The 19728-nt window shown below is 42.1% G+C and overlaps 3 protein-coding genes across 3 annotated transcripts in view; 2 read left to right on the top strand and 1 right to left on the bottom strand.

Annotated features, from left to right (window-relative positions):
- Positions 1–3273, top strand: part of LOC124281222 (prolyl endopeptidase-like) — a 37518-nt gene extending 34245 nt beyond the window's left edge. The window contains exons 19-20 of the mRNA XM_046717245.1: positions 1320–1388; positions 1822–3273. Of these exons, the coding sequence (XP_046573201.1) occupies positions 1320–1388; positions 1822–1887 (135 nt within the window). The 3' untranslated portion in view covers positions 1888–3273. The remainder of the gene's footprint in view (positions 1–1319; positions 1389–1821) is intronic.
- A 1616-nt stretch (positions 3274–4889) lies between these two features.
- On the bottom strand, positions 4890–11446 carry LOC124281221 (skin secretory protein xP2-like). The gene is made up of 4 exons (XM_046717243.1): positions 11295–11446; positions 7186–8781; positions 6043–6111; positions 4890–5475 (listed from the first exon to the last, which is right to left on the bottom strand). The coding sequence occupies exons 1-4, from the start codon at positions 11358–11360 to the stop codon at positions 5329–5331; spliced, it is 1878 nt and encodes a 625-aa protein (XP_046573199.1). The 5' UTR covers positions 11361–11446; the 3' UTR covers positions 4890–5328.
- Positions 11447–14553: 3107 nt separating this feature from the next.
- Positions 14554–15231, top strand: LOC124281238 (putative nuclease HARBI1). Its single transcript, XM_046717266.1, has one exon. The coding sequence runs from the start codon at positions 14554–14556 to the stop codon at positions 15229–15231; it is 678 nt and encodes a 225-aa protein (XP_046573222.1).
- The last annotated feature ends 4497 nt before the right edge of the window (positions 15232–19728 follow it).

The following is a 19728-nucleotide window of genomic DNA, read 5'->3' as shown; positions in this document are numbered from 1 at the left end:
ACAGTACACTGACCAGTCACACCTCACTCCCACACAGTACACTGACCAGTCACACCTCACTCCCACACAGTACACTGACCAGTCACACCTCACTCGGGACACAGTACACTGACCAGTCACACCTCACTCCAGACACAGTACACTGACCAGTCACACCTCACTCCCACACAGTACACTGACCAGTCACACCTCACTCAGACACAGTACACTGACCAGTCACACCTCACTCAGACACAGTACACTGACCAGTCACACCTCACTCCCACACAGTACACTGACCAGTCACACCTCACTCAGACACAGTACACTGACCAGTCACACCTCACTCAGACACAGTACACTGACCAGTCACACCTCACTCAGACACAGTACACTGACCAGTCACACCTCACTCCAGACACAGTACACTGACCAGTCACACCTCACTCCCACACAGTACACTGACCAGTCACACCTCACTCCCACACAGTACACTGACCAGTCACACCTCACTCAGACACAGTACACTGACCAGTCACACCTCACTCAGACAGTACACTGACCAGTCACACCTCACTCAGACACAGTACACTGACCAGTCACACCTCACTCAGACACAGTACACTGACCAGTCACACCTCACTCCCACACAGTACACTGACCAGTCACACCTCACTCCCACACAGTACACTGACCAGTCACACCTCACTCCCACACAGTACACTGACCAGTCACACCTCACTCAGACACAGTACACTGACCAGTCACACCTCACTCAGACACAGTACACTGACCAGTCACACCTCACTCCCACACAGTACACTGACCTGTCACACCTCACTCAGACAGTACACTGACCAGTCACACCTCACTCCCACACAGTACACTGACCAGTCACACCTCACTCAGACACAGTACACTGACCAGTCACACCTCACTCCCACACAGTACACTGACCTGTCACACCTCACTCCCACACAGTACACTGACCAGTCACACCTACCGGTATCTCCCACACAGTACACTGACCAGTCACACGTCACTCAGACAGTACACTGACCAGTCACACCTCACTCAGACAGTACACTGACCAGTCACACCTCACTCCCACACAGTACACTGACCAGTCACACCTCACTCAGACACAGTACACTGACCTGTCCATGTTTTAACCCCTAAGTGCCATGCATGACATCAACAGTTACCATCTCTTGATGTCTTTTGGTATGAAGCACCTGGGAATCAAACCATGCGTTGCACAATCAGGTGCATTTGATCCACCTGATTTGAGATGCCGTTGAAGGATTGGCTTTGAGTGACTTGTTTTCCCTTTGTTCAAGGTCAACCCACTGATGGGAAGGATTGACACCAAGTCAGGACATGGTTTCGGCAAACCAACAGCTAAAGTTGTAAGTAAATGAGCGGCAACTGCTTTCAGTTTCTATATGGCTTGCCGATATCTATCATGTTTTGATGCATAAACATAATGCATCAATTCATCAGTACAACAAATTTTAAAGCAAGGGAAAGTATACAGATAATTATTGTTATTGTTGTTGTGTGGGGGTGGGGTTGGGGGGTTAACAGGGAGATAATAAATGGCCATTACTCAGAAGTGGTATTCCCAAAACCTACGCTAATCTCAGTCATTTGATTCCTCTGAGCAGTATTCTCTCCAACACAGATTGATATGTTGAATCTGCCTTTGTCCCTTTTTGATTATTAAACAATCGATTGTCAAATTGCCGAATCAAGGATTTTATGGACAGGAATACAGCATGAAGTCCACAGGTGATATATAGGGTAGGCATGTTGTAACATTCCTGATATTTACTGTTTCAGATTGAGGAACTTACAGATATCTACAGCTTCATGTACCAGACAGTTGGTCTCAAGTGGTCAGACTGACTACGGTCCAGACTCTGACCAGCCCGGTTGTCAAGGAAGACATGATACAAATCAGTGGCCAGTTTGATAAGAGAATGATTGTCTAAAGCAAATGCTCTAATAAAGATGAACTTGTTCTAAAGTCAAAATGACCCCTTCTAAGTCAGATTTATGATTTTGAAGCTTGTATGTATTGGATGATATAATTTTGGTGGGTGAAATGAGAAATGAAAAGTAATGGATATTTGGGATTTGGCTAAATGGCTATAACTCATGACCTACAGTAGCAACACAATTACTTTAACATAAGGTCAATGTTTTCATGATAATGTTGTCCAAAAGGAATTATACAAATGTTTCTAATAATGTGGTTTTACGCATCGTGATATGGTATTAAATGGGCATTTTGACATTTCCTGAAGTTGAATTGTAAAATAATGAGGTATTTGATGAGGTAAATTTTGTCTTAATCAGTATACAGTTCTTGGAAGCTGAAAGGTGAGAAAATGGGGGATTTATGATAGATTTGTGCTGAAATTCAAAGTAGCATTTTTTAATATCTTATGGGGAAGCACATGTGCTCTTTAGTGAGTGAGTTTAAATGGTATCGATCATGTTTAGCAATATCCGAGCAGTATCACAGCAGTTATAACCAGAAATGGGTTTCACACATAATACTAATATTTTGACTTGAAACTTGGTCTTTGGCTCAACAAGCAAGTACTTAACCACCAGGCTACCCCAGAGAGGGTTGAATTCCTTAAGATGATCTGTTGGTGTGGTCCAAAGCCAGACTTCACCCATTTCCCAAATTATGATGACGCAGCATGATGTAACTGGAATGATGTAAATACAGCTTCAAACCCATCTCACTCACTCACATTTTTTTTCTCCCAAATGATGCTTATATAATTGGGTTTTTGCTTACTTTCAGTATTGAAAGATTCATTTTTTTTATGCTTTTGATGTTATGCAGAACTCATTTGTTATTGAATACGGAAAATTAGTTTGGACATACGTGCTGTGTAGAAATATGGTGTAACTTGAGTAATAGTTTTCTTCTGTTATCTTGATTATGTAGGATTGAATATGATGATTATTTTAATCTTTTATCATTACATATCTCAAATGACATCAAGGTTTCACTGATTCATCTTTGGCAGGACTCACGAGTTTAGGGAGACGTAAGCTCCTAGCTATGTGTTGGACCAGAGACTGCATGGTCTCTGTATGAAGTGCTAACTGATCTGGAACAATGTGAGTGTAAATGTGTTATTCCATTGTACAAAGCTGGTGCTCTGTAGAGAAGAAGAGACTTGTGATGTATGATATCTGTGTAATTTGTGCTGGGTGGGTTGGCCTACCATCAATAAAGGCCACAATCGTAATACAGACTCTTTTCACAAACACATCGTGTTGTTATGTTTTGATGAAATCAGTTTCTAATAATGTGCTAAGGATAATACAACCAATATTGTGATTGATTAATGATCTTGTGTACATCTGTTTTATTGAAGGACTGCAGATGTCTAAAGATATCTCACTCCTAATTATTTTGTGTATATGACTTCCTTTGAAAGACTGCAGGCTTCGACTGATATCATAGCATCAAGTGTTCATGTGTATACCAAGAGCGGATGGTCGTGTGTTTGATCCCCGGCAGCTTCATACCAAAAGACATTAAAATATGGTACTTGTTGGTCCCTGCCTGGCACTTGGCATCAATGGGTACAACAAGGACTGGTTGGCTCGGAGTCAGTATAATGTGCCTGAGTGGGATATTCATGCTTAGCTGCAGCATGGTCAGCTAGCATAATAAAACCAGCTTAAGTTTGGACTAATACAAGCAGCCACACATACACCCATGCACGTAGTCTTATAAGCGAAATATTCTCAAGTACGACCCCATTTCACCTCACCTCACCTCACGTATACCTTAGTTCTGTCAAAGGACTGTAGATGTCTCAGTATAACATCTGACCAGAAAGCTGTGTTTCATGGTACACACCAGGCATGATGTTTGTCTTATTCTGAAGGAGACAATATTGTGGAATCTATGTTCAGTCTGTGGTACACTTCTGCCATACACATACGTGTGGTGCCCAGTTGACTGTGTGCCTGCATGCACGCTTGTTGAGGTCCAGACATACAGTGACCACTTGCAGAATTATCCGGGAGTGACACATGTTAGACCACACATGTGCTACCCCACCGACTCGCCATACTGTAACTGAACTCGATACCCACATCAGATATAGTATGGTGACTCTTGTGTCTCCGCATAGCGCCAGGCATGGACACATCAAGAACCATCTTAACGCCTTGTATGACACATCTAGGGATGAACCACCGGCAACTTCTCTCCAAGCAGATGCTCTATCCAGGAGACCATGGATGAGGCTACACTTGCACAATATCACATGATGACCAATGGTTTCCAATTGACTGTTTAACTTTGAAATCAGTTCTTCCAGCATGTGTAACCACAGACCTTCAAATCTTCTCATTATAAGAATTTATATGTAAACATATGTTCACACTGATAATTTGTTTTGTGCAACACCGCACTCAGTAATATTCAGCTATATGAGGGGGGTCTGGACCAGACAGCCCAGTGACTGACTGGGCGTTGCCAGATGAGAACACTAGACTATTAAAATCCCAGGGAATACAGTGTAAGGTTTGTTCTGGCAGATGTGAAAAATGAGAGAAGTCCACACCATAAGTGGCTCTGGGCAAGTCCAGACTTACTAAATACACTTGGATAAACGGTCTTGCTAAAGACAGTAATCACATAGGCGGATCCAGAAGGGGGGAGGGGGTCCTTCTCCCCCCCCTCCTTTTTTCCTGTTATTGCCCTGAAAGTATATGAAATGACCATTGAAACTCTCGTGAAAACGGGAACGGTGCACCCACCCACGCACCCCTTTCTCAAAAAGCTGTATCCACCCCTGAATTATGAACACATCCAAAGTGCAGCATCCGAAGCGCCCCCGCACGTCATTGCAAGAAGGACACAGAGCTTGTACAAATGTTTTATTTATTTTCTCCCTTATATAACCTACATCAAGTCACTGTAGCATCTCATGCAGCATATCATACGGCGGTATCATTCACAGAATGAAGAACAACGCTATTCTGTTAAATGGATACTCCAGACGGTATGACAATCCTTTGGCACGTCTCGAAACAAATGCTCGAAATATATCATCAGTTAAACAGTCATTTAAGAACCCAGAAGTTTTCAAAGCTTACCCCCAATCCACTTTCCTTATCACTAGAAATATTTTTAATACATGCTTACATCAGTTTCAGACGATATAAGACATGAATTTGAAAAATAAATATTAAACCGTCTTTATGTAATGATGTAGATCCTACACCGAGCTCCAAATGTTGATTTTCAGTGAGCTGGCCTGAGCGGGCACAAGTAATCCATCCGACATGCTCGCACGATTCTCTCTAGTTTCTTGAGCCAATCCCGTATCTGTAGCTGTTGGTCGTGGTTGTAGCACTTTGGGTTGCCGAAGTACGCTCCTTCAGCTGCCTCGCCCGCACCAGTAGGAATGGTCGCATTCTCAGAAGGAACACTCGTACATTTCTGCCCAGCTGAATATAGAAAAAGCGATCATTTGTGTTTTTCAGTAAATTCCCAAGACTTTGAACTGATCACATTTGTGGGATCACCCAAGTGTTAGTGTGACTTACCTACACTGTTGTCAGCGTTATTCTGGTGAGTGGGTTGGGTGGAACGTTTCTTTGGCCCAGTGTTCATCACGGCGTGGCAGTATAATGTATTAGGAAAGCTCAAAGTAATGCAGTTGTATGATTCTCAGACGTACACCGCTTTGTGAAACCCATAACCACGGTTACGGTGCTGACCAAGATAGAAACATAATCAAGACAAACCATGATTCGAACCCACGGTCATAGACGTTTAATGTGCATAGGGATGCAACTCTTAGACAACTGGGCCACCCGAGCCTCCGTTTCAGTGTCGACTATTGGCAGCAGCGTGCATCATCTGTACGATGCTGAATGAAATCAGGGTCCCGGTTCACTAAGCCTTCGTAACGTTACGACCTGTCGCAACTTTATAGTTTATCATAGGCTTACGAATGTCGCAGCGCTACGAAAGTTTTGTGGATAAAGAACAAGGGGAAGAAATTGACTCACTTTCACAAGGGCACAATGCTGGATGACATCCTTCACCTGGTATAGTTGTCGTCTTCTGGTAGCAGTATCCTGTGAAACAATAATGGTTACAATATTCCTGTCGAATACCATACTGTTTATACAACACAAAAATGAAACATACAACTTTATGGATGACAACTTCATATTTATTGCATAGAGCGACGTTTCGATGTAGATTCTTACATCGTTATCAAGCTAAAAGTGAATACAACCAGATGTAGAGGAGTATATATATGTCAGGGTAGAGACTGCGATCTGGTAGAATCTCCGATCCTACTAGTAGAGATTGCAATCGTAGTCTCTACTGGTAGAGACTACGATTATATGGAATAACCTATGCAAGCAAGTGCAAGCTTATGCAAGCAAGTATAATAAGTGGCGATAATGTTTTCCTATTATTTTCCAGTTATAATTGAACTTATTTATTGTTATCTTGTTAACTTTATTTGTTAAGTCTGTTTTGGAGTAAGGTATTTTGTTTTGGTTTTTTGATTGCAGCCTCTACTAGTAGGATCGGAGTTTCTACCAGTTGAATTGGAAAATGTACTGGTAGAATCTCCGATTCAACCAATAGAGACTACGATTACAATCTCTACCATATTATCGCAGTCTCTACCCTGACATATACACAGTATGTTTTGACAACAGCAGATTAACATTAACAACAACATGTAATTGAATAACAACTGGTACATAATTATGAGAGGCCAGTGGGAGACTAAGAACAACAAATTAAGCTGGGAACGAAGCCAATAAACAAGGGGGATTAAGTTGTAATAACAAGCTGATTGGATGCTTATAGAGTCTATAGTTTGATTAGTTCTTCATAGGTCGATGGTATGTAGTATCCTTGGTTTCTGTTGATCAAAGGTTTGTGGCGGCGGATTTCGATGGCAACACAGTGTAACAACATTATCCGACATATTGGAATGACTTAACTGCAAAGTTCCTAATTAAATGTATCACCAATTCTTTTATTCCATTGGTACAATGTGTGTGTTTCTTGCTGTGGTATTGTTGGACTATTGCTAAAAGCAGCGTAAAATCATACTCACTCCCTGTTATATTACATTTAAATCGTAAGGCATTACTAAATGGTAATACATGCAGCGTGTTTCTTACCATGTTTCCCGTAATGGTTTTGGTGGTCCCAGAGGATGGAGCCATCTTCAGCGTAACAACATCCCAGCTCACACTCACTCTGCATGTAACACCGCAGCTCCGGGGGGAATAGCGTGGCTCCCAGGGTGGTTTCTGGTATGGGTGTTGTTGTGATGGGGAGAGGACGAATGGGGTGACCCATGTGATTTGGAGGGTGGGGAACACCCCTTGGCCCGTGGGGTGGTGCCTGTCCTGCGTGGGGTGGAGGGTGGTGGCCCCCATGGTAAGGCATTCCATGGTAACCAGGATAGGGGGCGGGGCCCATGCCCGGATGGTATGGATGCATTCCGTATGGCGGAGGGGCATGGCCATATGGTCCTGGGTACGGGTACCCTCTGTGGGGGTAGCCGTGGGAAACGGAATTTGGGGCCTTGCCTGACTGGGGTAAAGAGTAGGGCGGGGGAGCGTATTGAGCCCCGGGGCTAGTTTGTGGAGCTGCGGGGGATATGCGGGTGCCCCGGATGCTGCTTTAGCCTGAGCATCAGCTACAGCCGTTGGGAAGCCAGGGGCACCTGTAAGTGGCTTTCTGTCCGGGTACTTATACTGGGCTGGATTCGTGCCTTGTGATAAGAAGCTACCTGCTTGATTTTGGATGGCGTTGCTGCCAGGGTATTCGGCTGTTTGAGTCGCAACAGACGGGGTTTTGGCCGGAGCGGGGACGTCAGCTCCCTGAGCAGGAGTGTCAGCAACAGCAGTTGCAGCTGCACCGGCGTCAGCAGCACCTGCTGGTCCAGTGAAGGTGCTAGTAGCAGCAGCAGCTGATTGAGCCTGAACGTCAGTAGGTGCTGGTTGAGCCTGACTGGGCGCAGGAGCAGGTGCAGGTGCGCCTTGAAAACTGGCTCCCGGCCATGCTTGGTCAGTGTGCGCTGTCTGATTCTGAGATTGGACAGCTGCTGCTGCTGCTGCCGCCGCCGCTGCCGCTGCTGCTGCAGTTGCAGCTGCAGGAGTTTGAGGATAACCGTGATCCGGGTAACCAGGGTAACCCGCAGGAGCCATGAAAGCAGAGGGAGCTTGAAATGGGGATCCCTGGGGTGGGTATTGACCCTGAGCATACTGAGTCGCTGCGCCAGGGTACTGCTGAGATGGGTACTGGTACTGAGGTGCCGGCTGCTGACCTTGAGGATAACTAGCAGATGCAGAACCGGGATATGCAGGCTGCGCAGAAGCAGAAGAATCTGGTCCTGGGTAAGGCTGACCGCCCTGAGGGTAGGCACTTTGGGCCGGAGCTGCGAAAGGATCAGTGTAAGCCGCCTCCCCTGGGGACTGCCCAGGAGTCAGCTGTCCTGCAGTATGGGGGGTGAACCCTGCAGCCTGGGGCTCCGCTCCTTGCTGGGGGTATGATATGGTGGGGTACGAGCCCTGTGCTACTGCACCAGAGTACTGTTCATTTACCCCAGGCGTGCCGTACGAGGGATGGGCTTCAGCGGGGTATCCCCCAGAGTAGGCGTGTTGAGCTTGGGGATAGTGGCCGCTCGGGGGAGCATACTGCTGGCCGCCGGGGGTTTGACCTTGAGATGGGACTACGCGAACTTCTTGTACTACTGCGCCTATAGAGACCTGGAAAGAAACACTGATAATCAGTATTAATTAGCAGATCACAGGAAACAAGTTTGAATTTGTAGAACATATATTGGTACATTCACATAAATCATTGAAAAGTATCTCAATGGCGTTTCAGCTTAAACTTGAGACCAAAACACTGTTTCACTTTAGTGAAATTCACTATATATCGGAAAATATAGTATAAGTTGTCCTGATACCGAACAATGGCACTCATCATTCATACTCAGTAAATCTCTGGACATAATGACATTTATAGTTTTGAATGAACCCACCATAACGTAACCCGTGAAGATTCTGGTTCGAACTGGTCTTCAGCAACCCATGTCTTAAGAGGCGATTGACGGGATCAGGTGGTCAAATTCGCTGACTTGGCTGACACATGTCATCGTATCCAAATAATATGTGTAGATCGATGCTCATGCTGTCAGTCACTGGGTTGTCTGGTCCAGACTTGACTATTTACAGTCCGCCGTCATATAGCTTGAATATTGCTGAGTGCGACGTTACACTAAACTCACTCACTCACTCACAATATTATCCACGTCCTTGGTGTTCCTTTGTAGATAGACACCTCATACACAATAGACACTATATGGCTGAAGTACTGCCGAAGTGACCGAAAACTAGTCACTCATTCATACACATTACCATTCACCTCGCACGAAGAAACATCTGTTTTTAGTAACACCATCGCATACATATCTCACCTAATAACATACATTTCTTGCATAATGGCTTACATCTCACATGCAATAACATGCTCTTTATACACAATGTCATAATGTCGCACGCAATAACACGCAGTTTGTTCATAATGGTATACATCTCGCACGCAGTGACATGCACTTCATACACAAATGTTATGTCGCACGCAATAACGCGTAGTTTTTACATAATAGCATACATCTCGCACGCAATGACATGCACTTCATACACAATGTTATGTCGCTCGCAATAACACGTAGTTTTTACATAATAGCATACATCTCGCATGCAATAACATTCACTTTATACACAATGTTATGTCGCACGCAATAACACGCAGTTTATACATAATAGCATACATCTCGCATGCAATAACATTCACTTCATACACAATGTTATGTCCCTCGCAATAACACGTAGTTTCTACATAATGGTATACATCTCGCATGCAATAACATTCACTTTATACACAATGTTATGTCGCACGCAATAACACGCAGTTTATACATAATAGCATACATCTCGCATGCAATAACATTCACTTTATACACAATGTTATGTCGCACGCAATAACACGCACTTGTTCATAATGGTATACATCTCGCACGCAATGACACACATTGTACGCAGTAGCATACATCTCGCTCGCAATAACATAGGTATTAAAAGCATGCTTCCGAAGCAATAGCATACATTCGGTATGCAATAACATACAAATTCACTTAATGACACACATTTTTCCGTCATTCATCAGTTGCGTTAATAATATCAGAAAGGTGTGCCGATAGTACAAGGAAGACATTATTATTTATAATTGTTTTATATTATAATTTATTATTTATACTTGTTTTCTGCAATCTGCGTGTTCAGTACCTACGCTAGACTACGGCTTTGTCTATGAAAATATCTAACTTTAATTGAAACAAATAACTCCATCTTAATTGAAAAGGAGCATAAGTGAGGTGGGAGGTTCTTATCTCTTATCTGTTGATGATGTGCTTCAGTGAATATACTTTCTCATGTCCTACTTGTGTGCAGGTTAGCTTCCCTATACCCTATTTGTTTCTAATAAGGATTTGGTGGTTACACTGTGGTTGTTTGTATGTCAACCTTGGTACTCCTTATCACTGACCTGCCTGGGTAACACTCATATTTTGCGAGGTTCCCGCTAGAATATTGCTGCATATGGCGTAAACCAACATTGGTTCATCTTCGCTGGTCTTGACATGTGATTTTACACGTCTTAACGAACCCTTTTCAACCCTGTTTGATGGTAAAAAGATCACTGTCAATGGTAGCTGAACAATGCTTTAGTTGGCAGTCGTGTCAGGTGGAATTCTGCAACGCCATTGGTTCATTGTTTCGAGGTATGTTAGGGATGATAGCAAATATCTTGTTTCAGTAGCCGTTAGCGACACGAGAACACATTAAACCATTAATATCAGGGCGACTCCTTAACAATAAAACTGCCATGCTCTCGGCATGTTGTCGAGGAATTTTCACATCATATAGTTTTAATTGCACTAAACATTTTAAAAACACAATTCTTAAATATTCTTAATGAGTATAATCCCTTACTGTTAAACATATGTATAGATTATATATAAGTGGCACTTATAGTACATACGCAGTCAGTTTTCGCTGCCTGACACGCCTCCTCAAAGATGCCATGTCATGTACATGGATCCAGCGTTAAAACGTGAATAAAAGCGACACGTCTTTTAGTTCGCGAATCCACGTATGAAAATATTACAGCATAAGATCAATACGAACAACTTACCATTAAAGAAAAAAGTACAAACCTGACTAAGAATTCCAACGGACAAAAATATCCCAAGATAAATGGACCCAAACCCCATGTCCGCCATTTTGAGAAAGTTGCTCCAGTGGGAGCTCCCCAAGACTGAAATGTTCACGTCGACCAGCGTTATGACAACTTGGCATTTGGCATGATGAAGTGCGCGGCTTGCCTGGCTGCCATAAACAGGGTTTTTATTGGGGCTTCAGTGCGTTGGGCTTTTACATGAACACCGTGTCCATCGCTTACATCACCAAATAGAAGCTCATTGAAATGTAATATTGAATAATGGACATCGCCCGGGGCGTGTGTCATGTCACAGACAAGGGATACTGTGTCCTCGCTGACCATTCGTCACAAAATGTCATACCTCTACAGACAACACAACCTTGGGTTGAAAAAAGAGTTGAGACTTGTAGGATTTCAAAATATGCATGTCCTTTGTAACAGAATGGAAACATGTGTCTCAATGGGAGAATGTAGAAAACAGATTTTGGTTAAACATGCACCGAACTAAGTAAGTCTTTCTCCTTTGAGCAGAAACACACATGCTATTTCAAAGATGGTGCACTTTACTTCTTGAACAAACTGAATACGTGCCATACGAGATAAACATTCACGATGTTGACAAGTGGAATCTTCGTGGTGTGTTACATCTCATGCACCACAGTCAAGTAAACCACGTGGTGGCTGTGATCTACAGCTACTGCTACTGCTACTACTACTGCTACTACTACTGCTACTACTAATGCTATTATGGATGTTACTACCGTTGTTTGTGTCCTGTTCCCCTCATCATCCATGAGATCTGAAAACAATCTGTTACGTTTTGCCCGTTTAGTGCATTATTCAGATCTCGTGGACACTGCCATATCCCTCGTTCTTTTCAATTTGAAAACATCGTATATTATAAATACAAAATCTAGACTGTTTTGAAGATAGGATTTTATATATATTAAAACCAATTTATGAAACTAATTTATGAGACAAACTAATTTCTCAAAATATTTTAATTTGATCTACCTGACCTACTGAGGGATGATGGACCGTCTGTGTTGCGACGTGATGATTGTCGCTTCATGCAATATGACGTCATGCTTGATGTCTTAAATAGATTGCCAGTGTTGAAACACAGACATGAGGTCTGTCCTCCGTGGCTTTACAGCTGCACAGTGGGTACACTAGAAAAACACGTTTGTGTCAAAGGCAGCTTCCGAATACGTCATGGATTAAGCCAGGGCTTGTAACAACGCAATACTCGATCCAGACACACTAGTTTCACCAGTTCCCGTGACTATTGCATGGCAACACACAATTTAGGTGTATAAATATGGTTTGATATCAATTGACGGTTCAGTAGCGAGAAGTTGTATTCACTTTCATGCATGGTTTGAAGTACGCAAAGACTTAAAATGTCGGTGACGTCGTATATGTGGTTGTAATACGTTTAACCTGATGGGTAACAGAAAGCATACAGCCATCTTTGATGGTGGTTGTAATACGTTTAACCTGATTGGTAACAGAAAGCATACAGCCATCTTTGATGGTGGTTGTAATACGTTTAACCTGATGGGTAACAGAAAGCATACAGCCATCTTTGATGGTGGCTAAGATGCAGAATGAAATGGTGTTTTTCTGTCTACCAACATTCTGATTTTCGGTAGAACTATATGCAGGCAGGCAATTCACAGAGCATATTGAAGTTTCTAGTTGTTTGCAATAATATAGATGACTACATCTGTGATTAGATACTTTAATTTAATTTTATTTAATTTTGACTTGAATTAAAACGAGTGTGCAATCTAAATGTACCGTAAATTAGACACCGTTTAGAAATACACTCGCACTAATAAGAACCGTATCTAAGTCCACTACCTCTGCTTTCAGTTGGGGATGCGTGTCTTTAGAGATGCTGCTGCAGGACATCATTTTAGAATCTGTATCTTATTGTTTCTTGCATTGATGTAAACTGTACCGTGTGAGAACAGTCTGTGGTCAACTACGAATGTTGAATTTATACGCTTATATATACTGAAGCCTTCTGCATTAGAGGAAGAAGAAGGTTCTATTTTGTATAAAGGCCATACATGACCCATCGTACAAGGTGGTACAATAGTGATTTTGGTTACCATTTTCATACAACAACGCTAACAGGAGCAGAATAAACATGTTCTAAGAACTTGACAAAATTATTTATGACGTTAATGTCGGATGATGTACATATGCTGTGGAGTGAATAATAATATCCATGGACCGTTTTTGGAATGTAACGCCGACGCATATCCTCATAACGTTTACAAATATAAACAATATGAATATCATCCTCAATACTTTTACAGTGTTTACATAACACAATATCATCATTGCAGGTGGCAGTACCTCTTCTTATATATTTGATACCTAGTGCATTACACCCTGATCTAAATAATGTGAACAGACGCTTGCACTTATTACTTATGTTCAATGATAAATATTTTTCACAGGTCAACAGAGATTATGGGACTACCCCCATTTCACTGGACGGCGGCATGGAAGGATCGTCGCGGATGTGCGCGGAATGGAGTCTACGGATAGTGTTCGGTATTTTTGCACGGAAAATGGGTTAAAATCCTACGGATAAATACGCGGATTCGACCAAGGAAGCTCAATTCTGCAAGTGAAGACGTACTGGAAACACTTCAAGAAGCTCCCCAAAATGGACCAAACTACAGAGAAGGCTGACTTGGAGTTGCTCCACCTGCTGTTGTTGTTTCACGAATAGAACATATACAACGTGACATAGTCATACACCTCAGAAGACGGCAAAGGCGAAGGGCATACACGCCCAAACGCTTCTGGGTACGTCCATGGCTGAGGGTGGAACGAAGAATTGGTCTTGAGAACTATGACAATCTCATGGTAGAGCTCCGTTTCGAAGACAGTCAACCCTTCTTCAATTATCTCCGGGTCCCACGTAACCTCTTTGACGAGTTGCTCACGGTCTTGGACCCCGACTGACAAAGAAGGACACCAACTTCAGAAGTGCACTCAGCGCTGGTCTGAAACTAGCTGTCACCTTGCGCCACCTGGCTTCTGGCGACAAGTATCCAACTCTGGCATATAACTTCAGGGTATCTCGCCACACCATCGCAAGCTTCCTACCCGAGGTATGTCAGGCTATCATCGATCACTAAAAAGACGAAGTAATAAAGTGTCCACATACTGAGCAGGAATGGAGATCATTCAGCTGGGAGTTTCAGGATAAATGGAACCTACCTCATGCCATGGGAGCCCTGGATGGGAAGCACGTCGCCATTCGAAAACCACCATCAAGTGGAAGCCTGTACCATAACTACAAGGGCTTCTTCTCCATCGTTCTGTTAGCACTGGTAGACACCAACTGCAGGTTCCTATGGATAGATGTCGGTGGGATGGGCCACATGTCTGATGCCCAGATGTTCAACGACTCGGGGCTTAAAGAATGCATCGACGACGAAACCACCAACTTCCCCAGACCTGAACCACTCCCATACAACGACGCTGACACGCCATACTTCCTTCTGGGGGACGATGCTGATTCCCTCAGAAAGTACTTCATGAAGCCATACTCCAGACGAGGCCTTGCAGAGGAAGAATTGGTGTTCTACTACAGGATATCCAGAGCACGCAGAGTCGTTGAGAATGCCTTTGGCATCTTGGCCAATCGCTGGCAATGCCTTCTATCTACACGGCAACAAAGACCAGACGTCGTGAGAAGTATGGTTGAAGCTGCTGTCTGCCTTCACAACATCATGAGGACGAAGTACAATGTCAACCAGGATGCACTTGTACACAGAGAAGACGATGACCACAAGATCATCCCTGCATTATTTGGCCAATGTGATGGGTCCCAACAGAGACACTGTAGAGGCAAAGAAACAGCGAAACTCTACTTCAACAGTGATGTGGGACAAGTTGCTTGACAACCATATGTCATCAGACAGGCTCAAGTGTAATTGTGCCGAGATTGATGGACGCTACCTCACCTCACTCAGTGGACTCTTTATGTATGCTATGTTCTCATTTACTCATTCTTGCATTAAAATGTTGTTAAAATGTTTCCTTTGTCATGTTTTTCTTACAAGTTATGTCGGGTTTTGAAGCTTGTGACTTATGTGTTGATAGCTGGACATCATCACCATTCAGTGCCGGACTAAAGAATGTGAACACAATAAAAGTGAGCTTAATGTAAACTGGGCTTCTTGCTAGGGGCAGTGGCGGCATCAGTTTCAACAACACCAGCAACATCTGATTCTGCATCAATGTCATGTGCATCAGGACCTCCCTCTCTTGGTACCAATCTCCTTCGCTCTTGGCATAGTGACTTGCAGCAGAGATGTCTTGCAAATGAATGGCAGACAGTCAACCGCAAGTGTTCCGTATTTTCCTATAGTCTTCCGAAAACGTTCATTGTGTTCCGCGACCATTCCGTAATCGTTCCGTGAATGTTCCGTGAACGTTCCGTGAACATTCCTCCATGTTCCTCGTTACGTGCGTAATTCTACCGCGGTGTTCCGTGTGTATTCCGTGCCTTCCGTGTGTGAGCGAGGGTATTCCGTTTTCATCTGTGCGTAAACGCAATTAATCCGTGGCCGAATTACATCACACGGAAAGGGAAGGAAGGTTAGCGGAATACTCGCAGAAGACTTGCGGTATGTGCGTTCATATAAGGAATGAATACGAACAACTTGCGGAAAGGGCGGAATTTATACGGATTGACCTTTGACCCCGCGGAACACCGACGAAAATATTTTCCGTGAACTTGCTTTTGAACATGTTCAAAAGCTCGTTTGCGGAAAATTTTGGCCTACCGGAACATTACGGAAGAAAACTGCATTCCCTGGAGGAAAGCAGCGGAAGATGGGGGAATATTTTCGGACAATTTGCGGATGGGACCATTTTTGCTTCCGCAATTATGCCGCGGCCCAGTGAAATGGGGGTATTAAGAAAGACAGCGAAGGAACATCTAGGGAAAAATGCCACTCTTGCATAGAACAGTTGTTAGTTCTTTCAGTAAACATATCTAGAAACATTTTTGTATCACCGACATCTTGTGAAATCCAAGCAGTACCAAAGCCAAAATATAATAACAAATCTCTGTCATGACGGGCCCATGTGGGACGAATTCAACAGATAATAAAAATCGATAACATTGATATGGATATCTACTTTGATGCATTCTTAATAATCTTAGCCAGTATTTAATACATCTGACATAATAAACATTGCTTAAGGGTGCCCTCCCACATTCCCCATATGCAACAGCATTAGATGATCTGTAACTAATCTGAAGTAAATATTTGCAAAATTTTATATGGACAATTTCAATACTTTCATTTATATGCTTGTTTGTGTTCCAGCTATATGTATCGCCTCCGTGGTGTAGTGGTTAGAGCGTCCGCCCGGAGAGCGGAAGGTCGCGGGTTCGATCCCCGACCGCGTCATACCAAAAGACGTTAAAATATGGTACTTGTTGGTCCCTGCCTGCCGCTCGGCACTAATGGGTACAACAAGGACTGGTCGCCTCGGAGTCAGTATAATGTGTCTGAGTGGGGTATTCATGCTTCACTGCGGCATGGTATCTCAGTGGGCTAGTACTATAAAACCAGCTTAAGTCTGGGCTAGTACAAGCAGCTGCACATACACATACACACGCATGCACGTCGTCATATGAGCGAAATATTCTCAAGTACACGTAAAACCCAATTTCACCTCACCTCTCCTCCAACTATATGTAAGGCTGGACCAGACCATGCAGTGATTGTCATCATGAACATCGAGCCATACCACGCGACGTTATTAGTCGCATCTTACCACAAGTATGGATTCCTTAAGGTCGATTCTAACCAGGATCTTTCCACGTCTCGTGTCTACGTTACACGTTGAATTTCAATATAGTTCAAAATAGTAAAAAGTCAAAGTCAACTTTGACTAAAACTAAACTGTACTACATTCTGTGTTTTTCGGCACTGAGGTGAGTGGTGAAAGTGTTCAACTCCCTATATATGGTCACGATGTGTGAAGGTTATTTCTGGTTTTCCGGGGCGGTGGGGGTAGCCGAGTTGTTAAAGCCTTCGGTCGTCATGCCGAAGGAATGGGTTGGTTGATCACGTGATCCTTGTGAATTATTGCTGAAAGTACCGTAAAACCACGCACTCGGGCTGGTGTGGATCCGGCGAGGTATAGCTGATAAATAAAACCGACCTTTTTATGTGATGGAATCATCATATGATGTGTTATGATGAAATGAATAGATAGGTCGGTAAAACATTACCACATATCTTCAACTCACGTGCAGCGAAGGCGCCAAGCATATTGCGGTATAAATTTTATAATTGCAGTCTCTACACTCTAGCTTTCTGGGCTGATTTTATAAAAAATGAACTTTACTTGCCATGGTAAGACACATACTTTCAGAAAATACACGATGACAAGTTAATGGCGTGCATGACGCAGGGGAGTCATTCTCAAAAGATGCAGCTTTTTCCCGTATCAGCATTAAAACCTCAATAAAACCGTCAAATTTTATCAGTGTGTTAAAAATCTGATTTCTCCTTCATTGCCAATATCTTATCTTACTTGGGAATTTTTTATCACAAACAAAAGGACCAAAGACATCATGTGTCTGCTGCGCACAATTTCATTTAAGAAGATATTGTTTCTGGAGTGGTTGAAAAGAATAGACCTATTTCTCATTCCTGGTAGATCCTAGACCTAATTTTCCACAAGTATGTTTTTCTCTTTGCATTTGGAACCATAATTATAACATAAGAATGTTGTCTGAACTGGGAAAGGGACTAGTCATTATTTTTCTCTTAATTTACTCTTACAATTTGTCTTTCATATAACAGACCATCAGTGTTACTTCAAAGAAACATCAATATTGATTAGTCACATATTCTTTTATTTTAATGTCAATGTCATTAACAGTTGAAATGCGGTAATGATCTAAGGTTTATATATGCTGAGGTTGAAACACGTTTTACACTTTCTTGTCTGAATGCTATCATACTAATTTTTGTCAAAGCTCGTTATTGGAAAGACAAATTCTGTAACTGCAAAGACAATTTAATACAAATTTGAAAATATACGTTATCTCTGGTAGGTCTTTGTTCATCTAGATTTGCTTTGTGCTCATATTAGGACCTTTAAGATAATATTTTGAGTAACAATTCATATTTTCCCTAAAATTTGTATCCTATATCATTATGGCTTTCAAAAATAGCTGTTACTTTAAAGACTTATGTTGTTACTGCAAAGACAGTTTTAATACTAATTATCTTTCATTTTTGTCTTTCTTTCCTGATTCATTCAGATGAGCATCAAATATATGAGATAAGATTACATTATGCTTCACAAAGAAGTCTGTTCTAGAAACTTTGAATGCTTTTATGCATTTTCAAAGACTGTTATTTGAAAGACAGTGTGTGACTGTGACTATAATAGATATTACATCGTAATGATCAGTCTGCAAAACCATCAAAGTGTTAACATCTAGTTTCCTATGTAAAGTTAATGTGTCATAATCTGAAACAAAATTTCAATGAAACATTCATTTCTGTATGTTTTTCAGAACTGGCAAGATGGGTGTGACAAGTGCGGGAGATTAATTTTAGTGATTGATTTGTTACTTTGACAGCTTGAGGGAGATGATCAAAACTTTGATACTTTTGTTAGTTGCAAAACTGTTTGACAGTTTGAGAAATGTGATCCAAATATGGATACTTTTGCTAGTTGCAAACCTGTTTGACAGTTTGATAAATTCATGGCAAATTACAGTCAAACTTGTTGTGAAATGAGTTTCTGAGTTCCTAGAAAACAAATTTCAAAATGGTAACTGCTACTTGTATTGTTGTTTATTCAAAGCACAATGTCTAAAGTTTTTATTGAACACCAGAATTTAATTCTTCTTTGTCTTCCATCAACTTGATCTGAAATGTCTTTCCAGTAACACTGACATGTTTTGGGGGTAACACATAGGCTAAGTTCCAAAATATAGACTATATATTTTGCGCTTCAAGTATGGTAAAAACAATACTTTTATCAAATGATTAATGTGAACCTATCTTATCTTCACTGCCATAGATGTACATTGTATTCTGATCCTAACTCAAATATACGATTGAATTGTCTTCTCTGTAACAAACATGTCATTGTTACTCGCCTTATTTGGAGATATATATATAACATGTAACACTTACTATACTTCTGAGGGTAACAGGCAAAAAAACTCTTCCTTTCATTACAGATAGATCAAAGATATTCGCTACAATTAAATAGTTTTTCAAATATATACTCCTCACAAAAAGTTAAGCAACAAGTATTTTTTTCCACATATTTTCTTCATGGGTATATGAAGTTTTTACTTGGCATATAAGCCATGCAGGAGAACCCTTTACGATTGATGAACTTAAAGCATT

The sequence above is a fragment of the Haliotis rubra genome, unplaced genomic scaffold (assembly GCF_003918875.1).
Source record: "Haliotis rubra isolate DU_JTF1 unplaced genomic scaffold, ASM391887v1 Scf280, whole genome shotgun sequence".
Lineage (NCBI taxonomy): Eukaryota > Metazoa > Mollusca > Gastropoda > Lepetellida > Haliotidae > Haliotis > Haliotis rubra.
Note: the sequence above shows the minus strand (reverse complement) of the source record. Positions and strands in the feature narration are given on the sequence as shown.